The sequence below is a fragment of the Parasteatoda tepidariorum genome, chromosome 5, assembly GCF_043381705.1.
Source record: "Parasteatoda tepidariorum isolate YZ-2023 chromosome 5, CAS_Ptep_4.0, whole genome shotgun sequence".
In the NCBI taxonomy this organism is placed as follows: Eukaryota; Metazoa; Arthropoda; class Arachnida; order Araneae; family Theridiidae; genus Parasteatoda; species Parasteatoda tepidariorum.
In genome coordinates, this window is record NC_092208.1 from 58,186,735 (window position 1) to 58,211,036 (window position 24,302).

Genomic DNA, 24,302 nt, shown 5'->3' on the forward strand with positions numbered 1-24,302 from the left:
ACCCTGAATAACTTTCGATCTAATGATCAGATTTTCCCGTTCCAGGACTGAATCTTAATGGTTCAAAGGGGTAACCTCACATTTGCTAATTAATTAGTGCAGGCGTTATTTGAATTTACAAAATCAGACACATAAACGTACTTTCTTTTAATAAACATAAACTCATTTTCGAAGAATAATAATCGTATTCGGAATTCTGACCCCTAAAATATAGTAGGCAGCCGCAGTCTGAGAAATAGAGTCCAAATAGTTTGGTCAGGAGAGCGGTTCAAATTTTGGACTCATTAATAATTTTATTTCTTGCTTATTTCGCAGATCTCGAGAACTTTTTAAGTGAATTAAAAAAAATTTGCAAGCAATAATAAAATTTATTTAGCCAAAGATAGTTTCGTTAAAAAAAAAGTAAAAACTTTTAATAAATATTTATTATTTTATTTAATAATAGTCAAAACAATTCTGAATTATAAGGTATAAAATTTTTTACATTATTTTAAATAATGTAATTTTACATGATGAAATATGAAATTTGACTGTGATTGGTTGAATAGTTTCTGAGAAATCAAATTTTAAAAAATTGCATTTATAAGTCGTATTACTAAGTCATAATAAAAAAAATATGACAAATTAATATATTTATTACAGATTAAAAAGTCACACTTTTTATTGAATAATTTTATAACAAAGAACATTTATTATAACTTCTAAAACAAAAATAAAATAAATTTTTTCTCCCCTAAGATTCAATAAAATAAATAATATTAAATAAATAATATACACCATTTTACATCATAAAAACCATCAATAATAACTTTTAAAATAAATACAGAACAAAACCTCGTTTATAACGAAGGTATGACACCGACACCAACTCCTCCTTCATGTGCGCACATGGATGCAACAAACTCCCAGCGATTGGTTTCTGGATTATAAACTTCAACTGAATTGAGATTAGTTGTCCCATCGTATCCTCCAATGGCATAAAGTTTACCAAAGTTAGCTGCCAATGCCACTCGACTACGCATGACATTCATCGGAGCTATGTATTTCCATTGTTTTGTAGAGGGATTATAAACTTCAGCAGTTAAAAGGAATGTAGCTCCATCGTAACCGCCACAAACATATATGTTTCCATTGAGAGTAGCTACGCCGAGTCTACATCGTTTTGACAGCATAGGTGGCATGTTTGTCCACTGACCTGTTTGTGGATTATATCTTTCCATCTAGGAAAATATAAGAAAATGCAGAATAAATATAGTATACGAAATAAAATTTTTCAAATTAAATTAACTGCAAGTATGCCAACTTGTAATCTATGATTTATTGCTGTTGCTGTAATAACAGATGATGTTCTGTAAGACTATTAAAATCAAAATAAAATATTACACAGTAGTTTAGATATTCAAAAAAACAATTAAAGCAGGAAAAAGCAATAAATACTTACTGATTTGGCAATTAATATTTTATTTTGATTTGGCTATTCTAACTGTAACTATTTTTATTTATGAGTAGGTGTATCGTTTTTAGGTCTTTACTATGTGTACTTTTAAGTTGTGTTTGCTGGTTATTTTTCAATTCTTATAATGTTTTTCTCTTATTTGTCTATCCATTATGGGGCTTCGGGGCACTGTCAGTTTTGTTTTTTCCACTGACAACAGAAAGGCCCTGTGTGTTGGCAGGCAGTGTGTCCCCTGATGAAGTGCTGTCTTGCTAACACATATATATTTTTTTATTGCTTTATCCAGCTTTAATTATTGTTTTTTTCTTTCTTTTTTTTTTGAATATCTAAATTAAAATAAAGCAAATTTGGTTTTAGCTGCTCTAGGTGCTTTTCCATTTTGATTTAATGTTTTAATTGTTAACTTACCTTTTTGTCGCTTTCGGTATTTGTAAATAATTAAAATTCATTTTCTGATTACATTACACAGTATTATGATAATTTAAAAAAAGTTTTTAAAGAATATTTAATACAGTAGATCTCAATTAACTATAGCCAGATTAAACGGATACATTGACTGCTTTTAAGTTCATTGATTAAATTATATTAAGGTCAACAATCTGCTGAGTTAAAAATTAGTCTCCCGCTTAAAAAGATAGTAAAATTAAAAATATTACTAATTTGTGCGCATTTCGACAGGTCCGTTTTTATGTCTCTATTAGTTTTACACAATTATGAAAGTTAGTGTTCACAACTATAATAAAATATGCTGTATTGGGACAAAAACGCTAATCAAATGATGGTTCAGGGAACCACTGATAATTTTTTTTATGATGGTCCAAGTCAAGTTCTAGTGGTTTTCAATAAACAAACCCCTATTAACGTTGCGTCCTGATCAGATTTTATAAAAACATGAAAAAGATTTCTCTGAATTTAAATACAATACAGAAACATAAATGAATACCTCCCTGGGAAAACATAAGAGTTAGTAACAAACTGCAAAAAAAATTGCTAAAATGGAGAAGCTTTCCAAAAATTGAGAAGTGGTATAATTTTAAAATATGAAATTTGTATTTTTTTTTTTTTTTTTTTTTTTTTTTTTTTTTTTTTTTTTTTTTTTTTGGTTTTCAAAATCTTTGAATAACCTTCACTCTCCATTAGTTAAAACTTAATTCACAAAAAAGTTGCACTAGTTGGTAAAATTCTTGAATAATAATGCAAAAATTTAACCCATTAAAGCCTGAATTTTTTTATATGCTGCGCCCCCAAAAAAAGCTATTAAAAAAGTGATTATTTTTTGTAACTAAATGAATATTCTCTTCTGTTATACACTACTTGATATTTGAAAAGAATAAAAAACATTTGTCAAAATGGATTAATTGCATTTTCGTTTCCAAATCTATTTTGCTTGATTTCACATCTGGTGAGATTTGAAAAAGGGTTTCCATTTAGGATCGCTCAAAAACATATCCACTTTTTTCACCTTCAAATTTTTCTTTAACCTAATGAATGACGTTTTAGCATTTTTAAATATACCTCTCCGCTTTTTTTTCTTGGAATTACGACATTTCAACCTATATGTTGTTTAACACTAGAAAGACTGAAACTTAGTATATACCTATATTGCCCAAAAGCAGTCAAAATGACTGGATTGTGAAAGAATAACTAACGAGTAAAGAAATTTGCTTAAAGTTAATTTTTGATATTATTTACAGTTATATAACAAGTTTATAGTAAATATTAACTATAAAAAAATTACATGCTGTACAAAAAGTCACTAAATTCTAAGAAATTGTATCATTATATACATCATTGTTTTTCTAATTGGAATTAAAAAGCAGTCAAAATGACTTTCTTGAGTAATCTAGTGTTAAAATATTAACAAATTTAAAGAAACATATACTAGTTCAATGCAATATGTATATCATTGTACGTGCAATTTATGAGATAATTAAATGTAAGGATGGTGCAAGTCAAATTAATGTTGCAAAATTAAATTATACTAAGTACACCACTTTTCAGATTAAAGCTAAATAGATGTTCGCAAAACATTATCCTTTAGGTTCCTAGAATACTTATCAAAAAATTTCTTTTAAATAAAATACGATTGCTCTACAAATTTTTAATTAAATGAGGAAAAAGTGGAAAATTAAATGAGGAAAAAGTGAAATTTAATACTGAGATTACAGAAATTAATGTAAACTGAAAATTGAATAAAATGTGCATTACATTGACCTGTTATCAGTAAAATTATTGCTCAGCTTAAAGTGAAATAATTAAATGAAGAAACCTCAGAATAATGAAGTAAAATTGTGAGTTTTTTTATTTTGTACTTTAATGCATATGTTACAAAACTTAATTCTTATTTAGAACACTATGAAAAACACAACAAAATATGATGACAAACAGATTGATGTATAGTAAAAAGGTTATCAATAGGCATTTTGTCTATGACATTCAATGATGCAATGAAAATAAGAAAAAAAGGATGATGGGAAAAGAAAATATTTACTATTGCAAAATACAAGTTTTGCTTTACAATAAAATATATAATCCATGTTTTAAATAATTCAAATTAAAATAAATAATTGACACAACTAAATAAATTTGAATAAAAATTTTATTCAACAATTCTTCTGTATACGTTCTCTAAGTTTAACTACATCTCCTAATTAACTACCTAGTTAACTTCTGATGGCAAACATCTTGAATCTATCTACCAAATTAAAGAGATTACTATTAAAACTCTTTTAAGTTCAAAAGAGAAAAATTATTACCATTTAAAAATTTTTCATTTTTAAAATTATATTTTAAAAGTATTTTTTTTTATTATCAAAAAATGATGAACTGCATAAATTATACATTAAACATTTATAAATTAATTGAAATAAATATCAAAATTTTATAATTCAATAAATTAATTTTAGAATAAAACAAATAATAAAATATGTAAACTTTACAATATCTTGAAAAATTTATTTTAAATCAAAATTCTACAAAAGAGCAAACAATTTTTTGGAAATCTTCAAATCTCTTAATTTAATTTCAATGTTGTAATTTTATTTAATTATTAAATAAGAACAAATGATTTTTAAACTACTTTAACACTATTTATAAAACATATGCTATACAATGGAGTTATATAGCAATGGCCTTTAATTTCTATTTACTCATTGTGTTTTAAGATTATTAACCTGCCTGACATCAATTATGTAAGCAATTTTTTCCTTAAATTTTTCCATCTGCACTTTATTTCTTATTGCATAAAAAAGATATAATAACAGATTAGTTTATTAAATAAGAAAAAGTCAAGTTAAACAGAGAAATTTTTTTGACTGTTGAAGTTTATTGGGAATTAAGAAGAGTTCTTCATAAAGTTTGGAAAATCAAATTTTAAACAAGTCAATGAATCTTAAAAATTATTTATATTTTTATAGCCAAACTTAGCAAAGAATCAAATTTTCAATCATTAATGAAAGAAGTCATAATAATTGGACGCAGTTCTAATTAACAAAACAACATTAAATGTATTAAAAATAAATAATACACTACTGAAATAGCAATTTTAAAATAAGAATTTTTATCCTACTAAAAATGCATGCTAAGAATAGTTTAATGTTTGTTTTCGCCTACTTCTACAGAATTTTTATAGTGGTTCCAAGAAATAATTCCAACATCAAACTCTGATTTTCTTTTCAAATTAATATACATACCAATGTTCATTTTTCAGAATAAAGTATTTAATTAAAGTTCAGATACAAGTAGGAATATTCATTTAGAAGAAGAATATATATATATATATATAACACCAAGTGCTGATAAGGATGTGGAGNTCTGAAGTTAAAATATATATATATATATATATAGTACGTATATATATATAGTACGTGTACTAAATATATATATATATATATTTAGTTGTATTATGTGAAAAATAATACCAATATTTGAGATATATAAAAATATGAACTATAATAATAAAATGAGTTTATCTTTTCTGTTATAACTCTAAAACTGTTTGTGCAAAAATTTGGACAGGGAGTGGAAGTTGTATGTTTAGCAATGAGCTCTAAGAGCATTCTAAAATTATTAGTTTTTAGAAGAGATGTGTATGAAAAACAAATTTTTCTCATGAGATTGATGAAAAAGAACACCACCAATAGTTGGATATAAATTGCTGATGATCATTTTTCACTTATATAAATGTTATTATGTAACTTATTAATAGTTTTTGTAAGCTTATAGCTCTATTTAATCAAAAGCAAGTTTCACAAGAAGTTTATTACATACTCTTTAATAATTACAGTCGGACTTCTATTTAATGAGCTTCAATTTTGTGAATTTACCTATTTTGCGATTTTTTTCAAGGAACCAAGAACATTTTGAAATTTCTTTATGAAATACCTCCAAAGAGCGAAGTGAATTTTCTATTTAACAAACTTTTCTTTCAGATCCACTTTCCCTATTTCCCAAAATATTATAGAACATTTCAAAGTTGTTAACGCATTTTATGGGGGAAATAAACCTTGAATTGATTTTTGAAGCCACTCAACTTTTAGAGAAAGCAGTAAAATCCCTTTCTCTTTTTGTCTGCATTTCAAATGAAAAATTCAGGCAAAATTAACAGATTTTATCAGTAGCAATTTAAGTTAAGAATGCATGTGGTAATGTATGTTTAATAATACTTCTATAATAAATGCAGCCATTATTTTATACATCAATTTAGTTTTTTTTTTGTTGAAAATGTATGCAGCATGATAGTGTAACACTGGATAATGTTTTGCTCTATTCTTGCTTTCCATGCAGATTTCTTTTATGGTTAAGATTTATAAAATAAATAGTAGATACTAGTTTACAAGATAAAGGTGTATTAATTGCTATTTTAATTATATCTAGTGTTTATGAATTTAAAACCTGTTTTGCGCTGTCTACTTGAAAAGGTTTGTATTTCAAAAGGAGATTTTCTATTTAACGAATTTTCTATATAACGAACTTATTATTGGGATTTTGCGACTTCGTTAAAGAGAGGTCCGACTGTATATATTTTTGATTTGTTACTTCAGGTAAGCCCAAGTAAAACCAATGGATGGACAGCACAAAATAATTATTATTTTGAAAGCTATCAGAAACCATGAGGGATTTTTTTTGTAATAATCATTTTGAAACAAATTTCTATAACTTTAAAAAATGTAAGGTCAAAGGTAATTGAAATAAAAAATTACAGTAGTTAACTTATTGCAAACTATGCAAAAATACCATGGAAGAACACAAATAGCAATAAAGAAATATTAATAACTGTGTTTGTTAATGTCTTTCACTTTTCATTATTTAATTCATAACTTAAATATAATTATTTGTGTTATAATTATGATTGCTATTGATAATTATGTATAATTATCATATTCATGTATTTTATTGATATTCTAAAAGAAAATTTTAAGACATTGTGATGTAAGCATGCTTACTGAATCAAAGATAGAAAGACCATCATGACCACCCAATGCATATATATGGTCATCAAAGGCTACAACACCAGCAGCACTTCTATGTTTTGACATACTAGTAACCATAGACCACCTATATAATGACACACATTTTAATTTTATATCACGTTTCACTAATAACTACACAATATATCAATGGCATAATATTATACACATTGTTTCAATATCATTATGATGTATATTATATACTGATGTATATTATATACAGTGAAACCCCGATTTTACGTTTTCAGTCGGACTAGCGACAAAAAACGCTCGAAGCGGAATAACGTAAAATTGGGATTACGAAAAATCTATGCAGATTTTTAAAAATTGACACCTACCAGTTAAATTAATGGAAAAGATTAGTAATCTTCACTTCCTCTTTGTTTTTAGCTACAATTTCATCTACAACTCGTTCAATACTAACAATTTTTTGCAAATTTACTTCTTGATTTACATTTGCAAGTAAAAATTGTTTTACAGTTTTTATGCTTTGTAGTGNGCAAACAGATTGATGTATAGTAAAAAGGTTATCAATAGGCATTTTGTCTATGACATTCAATGATGCAATGAAAATAAGAAAAAAAGGATGATGGGAAAAGAAAATATTTACTATTGCAAAATACAAGTTTTGCTTTACAATAAAATATATAATCCATGTTTTAAATAATTCAAATTAAAATAAATAATTGACACAACTAAATAAATTTGAATAAAAATTTTATTCAACAATTCTTCTGTATACGTTCTCTAAGTTTAACTACATCTCCTAATTAACTACCTAGTTAACTTCTGATGGCAAACATCTTGAATCTATCTACCAATTTAAAGAGATTACTATTAAAACTCGTTTAGGTTCAAAAGAGAAAAATTATTACCATTAAAAAAATTTTCATTTTTAAATTTATATTTTAAAAGTATTTTTTTTATTATTATCAAAAAACGATGAACTGCATAAATTATACATTAAACATTTATAAATTAATTGAAATAAATATCAAAATTTTATACTTAAATAAATATCAAAATTTTATACTTAAATAAATTATTTGCAGAATAAAACCAATAATAAAATATGTAAACTTTACAATATCTTGAAAAATTAATTTTAAATTAAAATTCTACAAAAGAGCAAACAATTTTTTGGAAATCTGCAAATCTTTAAATTTAATTTCAATGTTGTAATTTTATTTAATTATTAAATAAGAACAAATGATTTTTAAACTATTTTAACACTATTTATATAACATATACTATACAATGGAGTTATATAGCAATAGCCTTTAATTTCTAATTACTCATTGTGTTTTAAGATTATTAACCTGTCTGACATCAATTATGTAAGCAATTTTTTTCTTAAATTTTTCCATCTGCACTTTATTTCTTGTTGCATAAAAAAGGTATAACAACAGATTAGTTTATTAAATAAGAAAAAGCCAAGTTAAACAGTGAAAATTTTTTGACAGTTGAAGTTTATTGGGAATTACGAAGAGTTTTTTTATAAAATTTTGAAAATCAAATTTTAAACAAGTCAATGAAATTTAAAAATTATTTGTATTTTTACAGCCAAACTTAGCAAAGAATTAAATTTTCAATCATTAATGAGAGAAGTCATAATAATTGGACACAGCTCTAATTAAACAAAATAACATTAAATGTATTAATACATTAAATAATACATTACAATGTATTAATACATTAAATAATACATTACAATGTATTAATACATTACAACATTAAATGTAAAATAAATAATACAGTACTGAAATAGCAATTTAAAAATAAGAATTTTTATCCTACTAAAAAATGCAAGGTAAAAATAATTTTATGTTTGTTTTTCCATATTTCTGCAGAATTTTTATAGTGGTTCCAAGAAATAATTCTAATATCAAACTCTGATTTTCTTTTCAAATCAACATTTATACCAACGTTCATTTTTCAGAATTGAGTATTTAGTTAAAGTTCAGATATAACAAGGAGGAATATTCAACTAGAAATATATATATATATATATTTAGTTGTATTATGTGAAAAATAATACCAATATCTGACATATATAAAAATATGAACTATAATAATAAAATGAGTTTATCTTTTCTCTTATAACTCTAAAACTGTTTGTGCAAAAATGTAGACAGTGAGTGAAAGTTGTAAGTTTAGCAATGAGTTCTAAGAGCATTCTAAAATTATTAGTTTATAGAAGAGATGTGTATGAAAAACAAATTTTTCTCATGAGATTGATGAAAAAAGAACACCGCCAATAGTTGGATATAAATTGCATATGATTATTTTGTACTTATATAAAAGTTATTATATATGTTATTATGTAAATTATTCATAGTTTTTGTAAGCTTATAGCTCTATTTAATCAAAAGCAAGTTTCACTAGATGTTTATTACACACGGTTTAATAATTACATTTGGACTTCTATTTAACGAGATTCCATTTTTCGAAGTGAATTTTCTATTTAACAAACTTTTCTTTCAGATACACTTTCTCTATTTCTCAAAATATTATAGAACATTTCAAAGTTGTTAATGCATTTTATGGGGGAAATAAACCTTGAATTGATTTTTGAAGCCACTCAACTTTTAGAGAAAGCCGCAAAATCCCTTTCTCTTTTTCAGTAGCAATTTATTTTATCAGTAGCAATTTAAGTTAAGAATGCATGTGGTAATATATGTTTAATAATACTTTTATAATAAATGCAGCCATTATTTTATTCATAAATTGAGTTTTTTTTGTTGAAAATGTATGTAGCATGATAGTGTAACACTGGATAATGTTTTGCTCTATTCTTGCTTTCCATGCAAATTTATTTTATGGTTAAGATTTATAAAATAAATAGTAGATACTAGTTTACAAGATAAAGGTGTATCAATTGCTACATTTTAACTATATCTAGTGTTTAGGAATTTAAAATCTGTTTTGTGTTGCTTACTTGAAAAGGTTTGTATTTCAAAAGGTGATTTTCTATTAACCAAATTTTCCATATAACGAACTTATTATTGGGATTTTGCGACTTCAGTAAATAGAGGTCTGATTGTATATATTTTTGATTTGTTACTTTAGGTAAGCCCAAGTACAGTAAGACCTCGATTATCCGAGTTAATTGGGACCGCTAGTACCTCGGATATCGGAAATCTTGGTTAATAGGAGCCATGTATAAAAACCTTCCGTGCTTGCGAATTTAACTACTTTTAAAGTAAAAAACAATAGAACGTTTTTTAATTGATAAAAATAAACATAGGTGAACTTATGCTTCACAGCTAAAAAGACTTAAAAAGGAAATCAGCTCTAGTAGTAAATTTTAAAAAGTAAAATGGATTTTTTTTTAACTATACTTAGTTAAATATCGAAAGACGCATTTTCAAAAATTACACAAATCTCAAGAAAATGTTGTATTTTTAAAATTTACATGATTAAACTTACAAGTCACATGACCACTGTTAACAAAGCATTCATGGGTGTTGTCTTCTCAGAGTGTAATATTTCATGGAAGTTGAGTGCTTTTGTGGGGAATTAGTGCCTGTAACACGGACAACGAACTGATATGTGTATAGTTTCTTCCAAGCTCATTTTGGAGAGGAGAAAAAAAATTTAGACTTCGTTATTGCCTCGGTTAACAGAAACCTCGGTTAATCGAAGCTCGGTTAGTCGAGGTTCTACTGTAAAACCAACGGATGGACAGCACAGAATAATTAATATTTTGAAAGCTATCTGAAACCATGAGGTTGTTTTTTTTTAATAATCATACTTTTGAAGCAAATTTCTATAATTCTAAAAAATGTAAGGTCAAAGGTAATTGAAATAAAAAATTACAGTAGTTATGAACTTATTGCAAACTATGAAAAAATACCATGGAAGAACACAAATAATAATAACTGTGTTTGTCAATGTCTTTCACTTTTTGATATGATTGTGTAATATTAATTAATATTGATTCATTGATGATTTATAATTATTTATTTTCATTTACTCAGATAATATGACAGTTTAAAAAGAGAAAAATGTGGCACAATGAAAAGCATAGTAGCAATAAAATATGAATTAAATGTAATTATTAGTGCCATAAATATGTATGATAATGATAGTTATGCATGATACCCATATCTATGATGCATGATAGTGTAATGTTAATATAATATTGATTCATTGATGATTATTCAGGTAGTAAGATAATTTAAAAAGAAACATGTGATACAAAAAAGGCATAATAGCAGTAAAATATAAATTAAACATAATTATTTGTGTTATAAATATGTTTTCTATTGATAATTACGTATAATTATCATATTCATGCATTTTATTGATATTCTAAAAAAAAATTTTAAGACATTGTAATGTAAGTATGCTTACTGAATCAAAGATAGAAAGACCATCATGACCACCCAATGCATATATATGGTCATCAAAGGCTACAACACCAGCAGCACTTCTATGTTTTGACATGCTAGTAACCATAGACCACCTATATAATGACATACATTTTAATTTTATATAAAGTTTAACTAATAACTACACAATATATCAGTGGCATAATATTATACACATTGTTTCAATATCATCATGATGTATATTATATACTATAATGATTAAAACAATTATTTTACTGGTATAGGTGGCCAAATAACTTGCTCAATCAGCTAGAACTACATATAATTATTATTTTAAAAGTTTCCAATAATTTTTCCCCGTAAATTTATAAGAAAAATATCAGATTTCTAATGAATAAATGTGTAGCAAATATCGAAATTTTAAACTGTAAGAAGTAAAAAATTTAATTTTGAAAAATTTTTACTTTTTTCTGAATAACACAATACCACTTTCTGAAAATAATTAAGGGTACTCAGATTCAGAACATTCTTCGGTTCTTTTAATCTAATACTAACATCCATAAGACACAATACAGTTTTAGCATTTGTCATACTGAAGTGATCTAAGATTTCCTTAATATAAGCTTGTTGATTCATGGCTATAATTATGTTTTTTATTTTAAATTAATTCCTAGGCAAAATTTAACAAATCCTAGATATTTCATTTCAAATTCTTCATTAACCCCATTAAAGCACGAGTTTTTTTTTCTTCCGGAAAAACTGGTAAAAAATATCAAGTTTTTCTTTTTCACAGAAAATGAATATACAAGTATAGTTTAAGTTATTTTTTCTTATATATATTTAAAATTTCAATATATCATTGTACTAAAGTTCCATTAGTTAAGAAACACTTTTTAATATGGTTATCAGAGATGCAAGTCCAAAATCAGAAAAATAAAAATTTAAAAATATTGCATTTTAAATTTAATTTTTAACAAATTTAAACATATTATATAAAACAAAAAAAACATACCCATTGGTTTCAGGATCATAACATTCAACAGTATTTAATGATGAAATGCCATCATACCCTCCACACACATAAAGTTTGTTAAAAAGAGTAGCAGCCCCAACAGCACTAAAGTAAAAATAATAATAAATGATTAAATAAAATAAAAAATAGAAATCCAAAGACCATGAATTTTTAAAGTTGAATCAAAAAAATTATTTTCTTTTAATTAAATAGATGCAAAAGCACACCTGACTATCAATCACTATTTATACTATATCTAATAAATATCAAAAAGTAAACAAAAGTAAGACAAATATAACATTTTATGAAACAATTAGAAAATCATCTAATATATTAATAAAATACACATCTGATCAATCAGTTCAATTTGTTATGCTATGGACTCCACACCTGAACACTTTGCTCACCAACATCAACAGTTGTTTTTCAATAATTTTTTTCTTGATGATAAGCGGAGCGTTATATCATAATTCTAAGTTATTCAACTAAACGAACCTAAAATTTCAACTGTATTAAAACTAGTGGTTTCAAAAAAATCAGGACAATATTTTGCAAAAAAATGTATACGTACAGAAAAAAATGTATACATAAATAAACAAACAAAAAGAGAATATAATATATCCCAACCTGGGAACAAAGATCATCGAAATAAGGAGAAGAAAGAAACTATGAAATTAAATCATTACTTGTAGATGGATATTAAAAAGTATAAGACATTTTGATTTTGTAATAAATGAAATGAGTAGAACAAAAATGAAAAAACAATATTTCCACTGTAAGTTAAAGGACTAGAGAAAAATGTTAATGAGTTTTCTCTTTGATTTAGCAAACAGAAATATTAAGAAAAAAATTGTGACAGTAGAAATGACGAGTTTCTTTTTTGTAAGATGACCAAAAATCTGAAAGATTAACAACTAGAACAATTTAAAACGATTAAATTTTGCGATTTATACTAAGATTATTAATTTTAAAACCTGCATTTGTGATCATTGAAATCAGGATGTTATGAACCCACACAAAAATCAGGAATATTGTGACAAAAAGCTAAAAATAAGGACAATATTTTGCATCAGGAAAATCAGGACAATTGTGAATTCTATTTTAGTAGATTTGATTTCAACGAATTCAGTTCTGATTTTATAGGGATGCAATTTAAACCTAATAATTTAATATTATAACTTCATCCACGTACTTGTATTTTAAATTCTTATTTCATTTCAGGATACAATAAAAACCTGTAAAATATATTCTGCAATACTAAAAAAAGTTAATTTCTAATTTTACTATAAAATTATAAATTGTCATGTTGCATTCTTTATTCTAATCACATACATTGGCAGAACCTAGTTACACATAATACTTATATTATTTCAAATTGTTGGTGAGAGACCCAACAGAAAAGAGAGTTGGTGGCTGCTTCGTTTTTATTTAACTCACAAAAACTTAAATATAAAGATAATTTTATTTCAGAACTATATTGAGTACAGGCACATAAAAACTGTCACATTACGAAACAAAAAATACATTAGACTTTCAAACATTTTTAAATGCAACCATATATAAATGTTATAATATTATTTGACATAATTAATAATTGCATTACAAACCTTCTTTTACAATTCATAGATGCGGCAGTAGACCAAGTACGATGACCTGGATCAAAGACTTCAACTGTACTTAGTCGTTCTGTTCCATTGTACCCACCTATAGCATACAACTTATTGTGCATGACTGCAACACCAACCCTACTCCTTAACATTGTCATGGCTTCAGCCATTTGCCAACGTCCAATTTTAGGGTCATACACCTCCACTGTGCTTAAAGAATCACCTGCAAAAAAATGACAACTTATTTATAACTATTAATATATATTATAAAGTATACTGAACAAAAGTATGAGCAAAAATTTTAAATTCACACAAAGTACAGAACTTAATATGTTAACTAACAGTTTTAGCAACTAATGATCATATCTGAAAATAAATTGATAATAGTTAAGCATATTAGGTAAAAAGTTAAACATCATAAAACTCAAAAGAAGGTTTAAAAAATGTTACAAAGTAAACAAAAGTGAAGGGAATATTTCAGAGTTAAAACAAAATTAAACATATTAGGTAAAAAGTTAAACATCACAAAACTCAAAAGAAGGTTTAAAAAATGTTACAAAGTAAACAAAGATGAAGGAAATATTTCAGAGTTAAAACAAAATTGTATAACTTTTTAAGATAATCTCTTCCCATGTGATTTTAATAAAATTACAATGTTTTTATTTCTTTCAATGGAAGTTAATTTTGAAAATAAAAATATTAAATCAATAAATGAAATACGTAGATATGATGAAGTTACCAGGTTTAAAATATATTAAATGCAAAAACAATTCCTCAAAGTTATATGCTTTTCCTGATTTCTTTACTTTGCATGTATTGTAACTAGGACTGGGCTATAAATCGATATATCGCGACATATCGATTTAACGCCTATATCGGCAAACCGATACAGCGACTTTCATTCCAAGCGATGCATCAGAAATCTGATTTAAGCCGTCGAGTGAAGAAGACGATATAACGATATAGCGATANAGTAAATGAAATTCAAAAATACTATATCGCGATACATCGCTATATCGCGATTCAAAACTGACGATATATCACGATATATAATTTCTAATATCGCCCAGTCCTAATTGTAACATCTTTGCATGTATTGTCTACTATAAATATTACATCGAATGTTTTGAAGGAATAATTTGTTTAGAAGAAGTTTTAGCTGAATAGTTGTATGTATCATGAAAAATGTATACTCAAAATTTAAAATCAATAAAAAGTTTCAATTGTTGTTGCAAATCAATGCGTCGTTATTTTACATTAATATTGTTATTTTAGAATTTGAAACTAAAATTTGTATTACAGATAGGAATTTTAAAAAATTTTAATTCATGTTTTTGACCATCAAAAAAAAAAATTAGGCTCATTTCCAGAGATCTAAATCTAGAATTTAATGTTTCTCAATTTGACTAAAAATTCTTTTGTTAAATATAAGACAATAGTAACAGATTTTTTTTAAGTTGAAATTTTGAATTTTGAAGAAAAAAAAATTTCTGATGATACACAATACTAAATAGGCTTTTATAATCAATATTTCAAAATTAAAAAATCCTAAAAAAACGAAATATACCTGATTTTGTGAGTCCACCAACAGCATATATACACCCAATAATATCAGGACAACATCTAGGACGTGTTCTGAAACTCTGTAACAATGGCCGTCTTTCAGGCATTAGATGATAATCTTTTGCCTCATCCAGCAAATCTCTACATTGATGTGAAGTTCTGATTAACTCTTCAGTAGCAACATGATCAGTTAGGTATTGAGGTGTTAATAAAGGCATTCGCACCTGAGTGAGCAATTCTGGCAAATGCTTCATCCGAGCCAAATCATTTTTTACCCAAGCCATAACAGATTCAAACACCTAATTAAATCAATATTTAGAACTCATTTATAAATATTTTTATGAAATAATGGGCGAGTTCTGTTCAGGGAGTGAGTGGGGCTCATTTTAAATCTCTTCAATAGATAAAATTGTATGCATTCTCCCAACTACATACGTTCCAAACAATCTAGATCATGATTTGCAACAAATCATTATAGCTCTTTATTTGGTAAAATATTTGTTTTCTAACGTTTAAAATAATTCTGTAAGTAAAAACAAACTATAATACAGTTTTTTTTAATGCCCGTCTGGGGAATGACATTTTGTCAATACAGGCATCTTAAGGGCAGATTTGCTGGCTACACTTTCAGGGGCACCATATTAGGTGGGCCAAAGTTGCTCCCACAGTAAGGACAGATAGCACAGAGAATGAAAAGACACTCATGCCTTGCACGGGATTCGAACCCAAAACCTTTCTGATGCAAGGCCAGTTCCCTGACCCCTACATAGATCGGTCGGCCTATAATATAGTATATTAATATTCAATTCATAATTTACAGAAACTTAGGGACTATTTCCATGACATAGTTAAGCAGGTTAATACTAAACTGCAGCAAATCTATTTTCTAATATATACCTCAAACTAACTTTCATTTCAATTAAATTACAAAAAAAAAAGGGGGGGGAAAGGTACATGCTCTGTAACCTTTCTTTCCCATTTGAAACACAAGTGTATCATTCAAACATTTTAATTAACTCTAAATTATTTGTATCTTAAAGAGATAAATATCCTTAAACTTTGAAATATTTTTAACATATGGCAATGGTTTTGATGATTCAAAGCATGCTCCCTGTCATAGAAATTGCCCATTACAATATATTGTTTTTTTTAAATCACATAAACAAAGATATCAACTTATTTCAAACAGTGGAAGGATACACTTTTTGATAAAATTAAAATATGTCTTTACTTGTTCTTCAGTGGTGGTGTGTAATTCATCTCGGCCAACAATATCTCTAATATCAGAAAATTGCAAATTCAAAAACTCCTCAGAACGTGCAACTTCAATAAAGTGCATTTGAATGAATCGATTTGTTGCATCGACGAGCATTGAACAACCAAGGGCATCAGCAAATGTTCTAATACCTAAAACATTATTGGGATGCAACCTAAAAAAAAATTCTAACTGTTACATTGCTTAGTAGTCTAATCATTTGAATATGCTACAAAATATCCTTAATAAATACAATATGCATATAAATATGAAATATTCATTTTTTACTACTTTAATAGAAACTTCAGGATGAAAAAGACTTCTGAAAACAAATGATTCTCATAAAGTTCAGAGACTTCTGAATCAAATTACAACAAATATCAGAGATAATTATTTCAGAAACTTAAAAAACAGGGTTCATAAGGGTTTTTTTTTTCCTTTTTTGGAAAAAAAATTGTACAAAGATTTAATACAAAAATATTTTTTAAAACTAAATTCATGAAAAATTTTAATATAATGCTAAAAAATTTCAATTTGTTTCTACTTTTTATATATATTTATTTACAACTTAATATTCTTATGTTACCTTTCTTAAGAAAAAATGTGGTCTGAGAAATTTGGATATAAAATTTTCTTGTATTTGATAGTTTTTAGTCAAAAGACTCAAAATACCTGGAACTCTTTTCTATTATCCATTATAACACTCAAATTAAATTTATTACTATGCATCAAAGTGAATAATTTAATTTTATTTATTTTGTTTAAGAGGTAACAAAAAATCCAAATCACTCATTTCCAAAAACTGAAAATCAAAATCATAATATAAAGAGAAACATACATATCAAAATAATAATGTATCTAAAATCATATAGATCAGAATTGTACATATGATATCATTTAAAATACAGCATTTGTTTGAACACAATAAATATACAGAGCAAAAACTAAAATAAGGTAATACTGTAAATTAATTTAGTGCATACCTTTTTTTCATAAATTCACAACAAGCATCCCGAACTTTATGAAGCTGAAGAAATGATGCACCAACAAGAACCGATTGTACATTTCTTGAATTTATATATATTTTTCCGCTATAAGCAAAATCAATTAATAAATCCAATGCCCTAAAAATAAAAATGAGGAAAAATATTATTGTTTTCAATGCAATTGGAAAATTCAAAGTAAATATTGTTAACAGGGCAAATTTAGATTGGATCATAAAACTATCTTACAAATATTCTAAAACTGTCACTTCATTATCCTGAAATTGAATTGATAAAAATTAAACATAAATAACATTAAATGTAGCAATAGCGTTGTTAAATACTGTAATATTAAAAAATCAACCTTAAATGTGAGATAAATTTTAAAAAACAGAAATAAGACCTCGAATTTCTATAATTTTTAAATATGTAATGTTTAAAATCTTCACCAAGTCAAAATTGGTAGAACGTATATAGGCAACACATTTTGAAAAAAAAAAAAATAATAATGGAAAAGAAATGAGGAAGGACTCAAATATGAATCATTATAATCAGACAAAATAATAATCAGTGCAATAATCTCCTAAACCAGTATCAGATCCCTTTAAATGGAGTGTAATGCTTCTGATTTGGTTTTTAGAAACACTAAAACAAGGGAGTTATATTTCAGTACTTCCTTGTTTTATGCATGCAGTGTTTTCACTACGCCGCGAGAACGTGAGAATCTCACATATTTTTTCTTTTCTCGCATTAAAACATTATTATCGCGAGAAATTTGCACATTCTATTAACCAGTTTCAAAATTCGCGAATTTCTCGAATTTTGAAAAAAATTTCTCGTTGCGCCATTTAGAATAAAATCCGCTTCACTTTTCTTCCTGGATCTTTCATTACATATTTTCAACATCTGCCTCATTATCTAGCTTCCCTATTTACCAGTATTGTTCTTCAGAACGCATTTCTCTGCAACCACATGTTTACCGTAGGTAAGGTTTCTTCATGAAAGACGCTAAAATTTTTTGCGCATTAATGTAAGATAGACAAATACCTTGTAAAGGCAATATCTTCTACTCTGAAACGAACAAATGAAAATTAAACAAATGTGGGTAGAAACGATCAAAACGAAACAAATACGCATTTGAGCAACCTAATGAAAATAGCTGATGAAAAAGTAAATGTAGAACATTTTCCATATGATGTGCAGCAAAAATATTCAATGCTTTAAAAATTAGAAGATGTTAAAAATGTATTATAATTAAAGAAAAAAAAAATTTCCAAATCTCTTTTTTTTTTTTTTTTATTTTTTTTACAAAAAACATGATTNTTTTTTTTTCCTTTTTTTTTTTTTTTTTTTTTTTTGTGATGAAAACACTGCATGTCTCTATGAAAAAAGTTTGAGTTCTGGAAAACTGCCACCTACTTTGCAGAAGGATAAAGAAGAAGAAAATAAGCTGGGTTTGTGACGTCATCCAACAGTTGAGAATTTCTTAATATGTAATTACTGCTTCAGTTTTAGAATGCAGCTTTTTCTTAGCAAGAAAGGTTTCTCATCTAATTTCACTTAAGTCACTTTTTATTTGCTTTTAATGCAATGCTATACCTATGATAAACATGTAACATTCAATTTATTTATTTAACATAATGAAATTTTGTTTTAGTCCGGCTTTATATGCATTTTCAATTGGCTTATAAAAAACTTAAAATTATAATGTCATGTAGATTTCTTTTGTTTCACAAATTTTAAAACTCTTGAAAATATAATAATGACATATAAACAGACCTGTGAAAGTGGGTACTGACTAATGAAATCTTACTTTCTTAAAAAAATAATAGTTAAAATTTAGAAAGATTTAAATCTTTTGACACCTTGAATCATAACTAATACCAATAAAATATAAAAAATAAAAATGCTTACTCAGGGTCAATTTCTTTGATAGTTATTTCCTTTTGGGTTGATTCCACCATATCATGAGTAAACATTGCATGAAAATAAGGAATTGTGCCAGCTAATATAACTCGATGAGCAAAGAAACGATTATTGTCAACCTAGAAAAAAAATTATAGAAGAAAGTCTCATATTGTCAAAAGATTAACAAGTTAAGAGAAAATGTAGAATCTAATCAATATGGATAAAACACATTACCTTATGTTATTTCAACATATAAAATTAATAATCCCAAAAACTCTGTTCCAAAAAATCAACATACTTCATTAATTTTGAAAATTATTATGGTGGAAAAATTTGACATGTTTAGAGTGTCTATTCTCAAAATGCATGAGATGAAATTCACTTTGACGCTAGTTTGCTTTCCTTAATAATAATAACTCCCCAATAACTTTCAAAGCTAATGAAGTTTTTCTGATAGTAAGTTAACATTTCCATGCAGTTCGATTTTACAAAATAAAAATACAAACTTACTATTGAATTAATATTAAAAAATGTATATGCATTTCTGCCATTTAGGGACGTACATTATTGTTTTACATTATTAATTTATTTATTGTTATTAGTATCATATAGTAAAATCTATTTTAAAGAAATCTAAGCAATCAGCAAATTTACCCGAAAATTAATATATATCCTTATTTACAAATATACATGCATACTAAATTATAATGGATAATTTATTCATTTATCATTTACTTATAAATAAAAACATACAAATCTAAATGAATAAAAAATCAGTCAAGTCTGTTTGTCCATTTCCTAACGCACTGAAAAATTGGTAAAGTATAATTGATACCAGTGATGTTTAAACAATTTTGATAATAGGTACTTACTAGATATTACTCTGATAATTTATAATTCACTAGTATCAATAGTTTAGCGATTTTCTAATGCCCTCAGAAATGCAGTAGCATCAATCAGTCTCAGTGTCATGAAATTCCACCTTTTTCTAGCATTACACATGAACACGTTGTGACAAAATATCAATTAAAAATCTTCCTGCAAGTAATTTGCGGACTCATGTAACTAATTTCAACCCTTTAATCGCCCTCTTTGACAAAATTTGTTTGAAAAGCACAGATTTTCTTAAAAGTTATTTTTAATTATTATAAAACTCTATATTGATTACTATACTTGGAGCATATATTTCTTTAAATTAAGCAGGTTTTTGCTTAAATAAAACTAATTATTGACATACTTTGTTTTACCTTACCAGGGGTCTGTTTAGAAGAAATTTCGGTCCGCTAACGGGCCCTTCACAAAATATCTTTTCATAAAAACGGACCCTTCATAAAATATTTTAACTTATAAACGGATCCTTCACAAAATAATTCATCTTTTAATCGGACCCTTCACAAATTTGTTTATCTTCATTATTGTTCTGTTAATCGAATAAACCCTTTCGAGGAAGATGGGGAGAAGAAAGACTGATGTAAACAGGGTTGGCTTTTTGCCGGCAGAAACTGGTTTTTGCCATGCCAGTGGCAGAAGCCGGTTATAACCGGCAAAAACTGGCAGAAACTAAAAAAACTTCTATATTAGTTCTAGTAATTGCTTAATGACATTTTGTTTAAGTAAACTGAAAATTTTAACTCCATGTAACTGTAACAAACTTTTTAATTCATTGTTTGTAAATATATATTATTTTGCTTATATTAAATATAAAGAGAGCAGTATATCAAATATTTATATAAAATGAAGAATAAAGTAATGTAACAATAAATATAAATACTAGATTTTCGTTTATTATATTAAATTCTGAAATTCAGTAATTATCATTTAACTCTTAACATAACTGAATAGAGCTATTTTCAAATAGTTTTTTTCTTTTCAAGACATAATTTGCATGGCAACAATCCAACTATTATAACAGTAACAGTTTGAATCTTTCGTGGATGGCAATGCCTGCTGGATTTGAGAGAAACTTCTCAAATTTCTCGTTCGTGCATAGCAAATTGAGAAATTGTTTAGGTTTAGAAACTGCACCAAAACTTGTCTTTTGTTATATAATACTGCAGAGTGCAAACAATGTATTATTTGATTTTGAATGGTGATAATTTTGCAAATAAATTGTACTTTGTTTAACATTTAATTGTTTTTTCTATGAATTATCCATTATGTCAACCTCAGAGCTTACTTTTATGTCATTTTCCAAATTTCTGCCACAAATGTGGCAGAAAAGGGTTTTTACCATGCCAGTTTTAACCGGTTTCTACCAGTGGTTTTAACCACCTAGGCAGAAACTTGCCAACCCTTGATGTAAACAAACTAAATTCTGTCTTCCGCAGACGCTTCTTCCATTATTCGTCTGAAATGAATATTTTGCGTTCAACAGGATAGGCTGAATACTAAATATTTGTATGTTGCATCTCTAATTTAATTCAAAGGCTTACATATGCAGCAATGGCTGTTTATTTTTTTAAATTTAATTTTCTTAATTATAATTTCACAGTGTTGAGCATAATCTTGTTATTTATTCATAATATAAAAATTCCTTGAAAAAGTTCTTTTGCAATAATGGATCCAATTTGCACAAATTCACAAAAGCAGGATCCTGGTTGAACGAGCTTGACTAAACGTTTATTTTATACTCACAAATTAAGAGTAATTTTTTCACAATTTTAGAAAAATGGACCTTTCACAAAATGTCAGGACAGACCCCTGGTTGCAAATTTTCAGTGAATGCTCTTTATGCATATGTGAAGATGAGTAATAGCATTAGAATTCACTAGTACTAAATTACTTTATAATTTTATGTTAAAGAGATAAATTGATCACTAATCCATCCAGACCTGGATCATATAAATTGGGCAAAAAAACATACCTATCTTTCATATCCCATTAATCTTACACGAAGTTTTAATTATATTTAAATATAGCATATATTTCTAATTAAAATTGTTAAAATGCTTTTTTTTTCACAAATTTGTAATGTTTTTACATTTTAATGAGATTTAGTTATTACATAAATATTAAGTAAAAAAATATTTTTTTATGTAATATAGTATTTTTTAAATAAAAAGTGAAATAGTTTAATAAACAAATAAGCGATCATTTATGTTATCAAACATAGTAAAGAAACTAATACAAAAAGTCTTAAAAACAAAATATTGCAATATATACAAAATATTACAAAAATGAAATATTGTATGCAATGTATTTTCAACAGATTACTATTGATGAACAAATATACAGCAAGCATACTTGTAACACAACATCACAAAGCTTTTCCCTTTTTCTAATATCTTCAAAATTTGGAAACGAATTAGCAGCTAAATCTTCTTGTTCAAAAAGAAATTCATCTTCTTGAATTTTTTCATTCATTTTCCACTTATGAGACCAATAACTCATACTCAAATAAGATATTAGAAATATTCTTATACTATCACTTAACGGAAGAAACAAAAAAGTTTAAATAATTTCCATATCTTTGAAAACAAATGAAGAGATACATGGAAACTAAAGAAATTAAGATAAAAAATTCGTGAAATTATTTATTTATAAATCTTTGTCATAATAAAAATAGAAATCAAAACTATAAAGAAAAACTAATTCAAATATGAAACTTGATGCCAACAGTTGCAAACAATTAGTTTAATAAGCAAAGGCTTAAAGATAATTCTCACTGCAAATAATTTTCTCAAACGCATTTGTAAATTAAGGAACCGTTCTTGTTTGCGAAAACATGAAACAAACTGAACGCACACATAACGGCAAGAAACAGAGAATACGGAATCCCTCTCAAGGTTTCATTGTGGCGCCATCTCTGGTGTTTTCTGTAAAATGATTTAAATAATAAATAATAAACTTACTACTTATTTAGACTTAAAAAACTCCACATTTTATTTTAAATTGAGTATAATGAAGAAATCATATTCTAAATGGAATAAAAAAAACAAATTCATTTATTCTACTTATCAAATAAATTAACTGAATGAATATTAATAAAATAAAATAATTAGTACTAATAATGGAACGAGGAAGTAAATAAATGAATTCATTCTATTTAAAATTAATAAATCTAAGTTTAATATAACGTATGATGTTAATATATGGAATGGAGAATAATACTATAAAGTTGTTATAGGACAGAACCTTGAAATTTTTAGTATTTGTACCAAAAAATTAAGATGGAATTTTAATTTTCTTATTGCTCAATAAAACCTGTACACTACCCTACAATAATGAAAGAGACACTTTCACTTTTTGACATTATTTTTAAATTTCTCAGAAAATAATCAGAGGACTATTTTCTAACTTTAGAGTTATTTAGTTCATGCAATTTTTCATACTTTGCGATAATTATTCTTTAATTATTAAAGTAATGAACCTAGGTATAGAAAGCAATGATCACATACACACTAGATTTCTATTCCACGTAGCACAAAAGAACTTTTTTAGAAATAAAAATCACAGAATTTTATACGGCTCGGATCATATGAATCAATATGAGAAAAAAAAGACTCTGGAAATAAAAGATATACTTAGAAATTTTAAGGAGCTCTGAGCGAAAGAAATTTTTTTTAATTAAAATCATAAAAGAAAAAACATTACGTTTTTAGATGATTATTTAGAAGGTAAATTGATAAATTCCTCTCGAATGTAATGAGTTCCACATCCTGACATAAAGTAAAAAATACAATCCAAAATTTGGGAGGAAAAAAACGGAACATCGCA

The 24,302-nt window shown here is 26.2% G+C and overlaps 1 protein-coding gene across 3 annotated transcripts; it reads right to left on the minus strand.

The window, feature by feature from the left end:
• Nucleotides 1–632: 632 nt before the first annotated feature.
• On the minus strand, nt 633–23,290 carry LOC107441725 (Kelch like family member 18). 3 transcript variants are annotated; one of them, XM_043044012.2, is made up of 9 exons: nt 23,252–23,290; nt 19,593–19,723; nt 17,679–17,819; nt 16,672–16,870; nt 15,445–15,739; nt 13,878–14,100; nt 12,271–12,375; nt 6,901–7,012; nt 633–1,220 (listed from the first exon to the last, which is right to left on the minus strand). In XM_043044012.2, exons 1-9 carry the CDS (start codon nt 23,273–23,275, stop codon nt 840–842), a joined length of 1,611 nt encoding a protein of 536 aa, XP_042899946.1. In that variant the 5' UTR covers nt 23,276–23,290; the 3' UTR covers nt 633–839. The 3 variants fall into 3 exon arrangements, with proteins under 3 accessions (XP_042899946.1, XP_042899945.1, XP_071037593.1); XM_043044011.2 differs by lacking the exon at nt 23,252–23,290 and adding an exon at nt 22,830–23,242; XM_071181492.1 differs by lacking the exons at nt 6,901–7,012; nt 23,252–23,290 and adding exons at nt 11,281–11,392; nt 22,830–23,212 and having other exon boundaries at nt 704–1,220.
• Between the last annotated feature and the right edge of the window lie 1,012 nt (nt 23,291–24,302).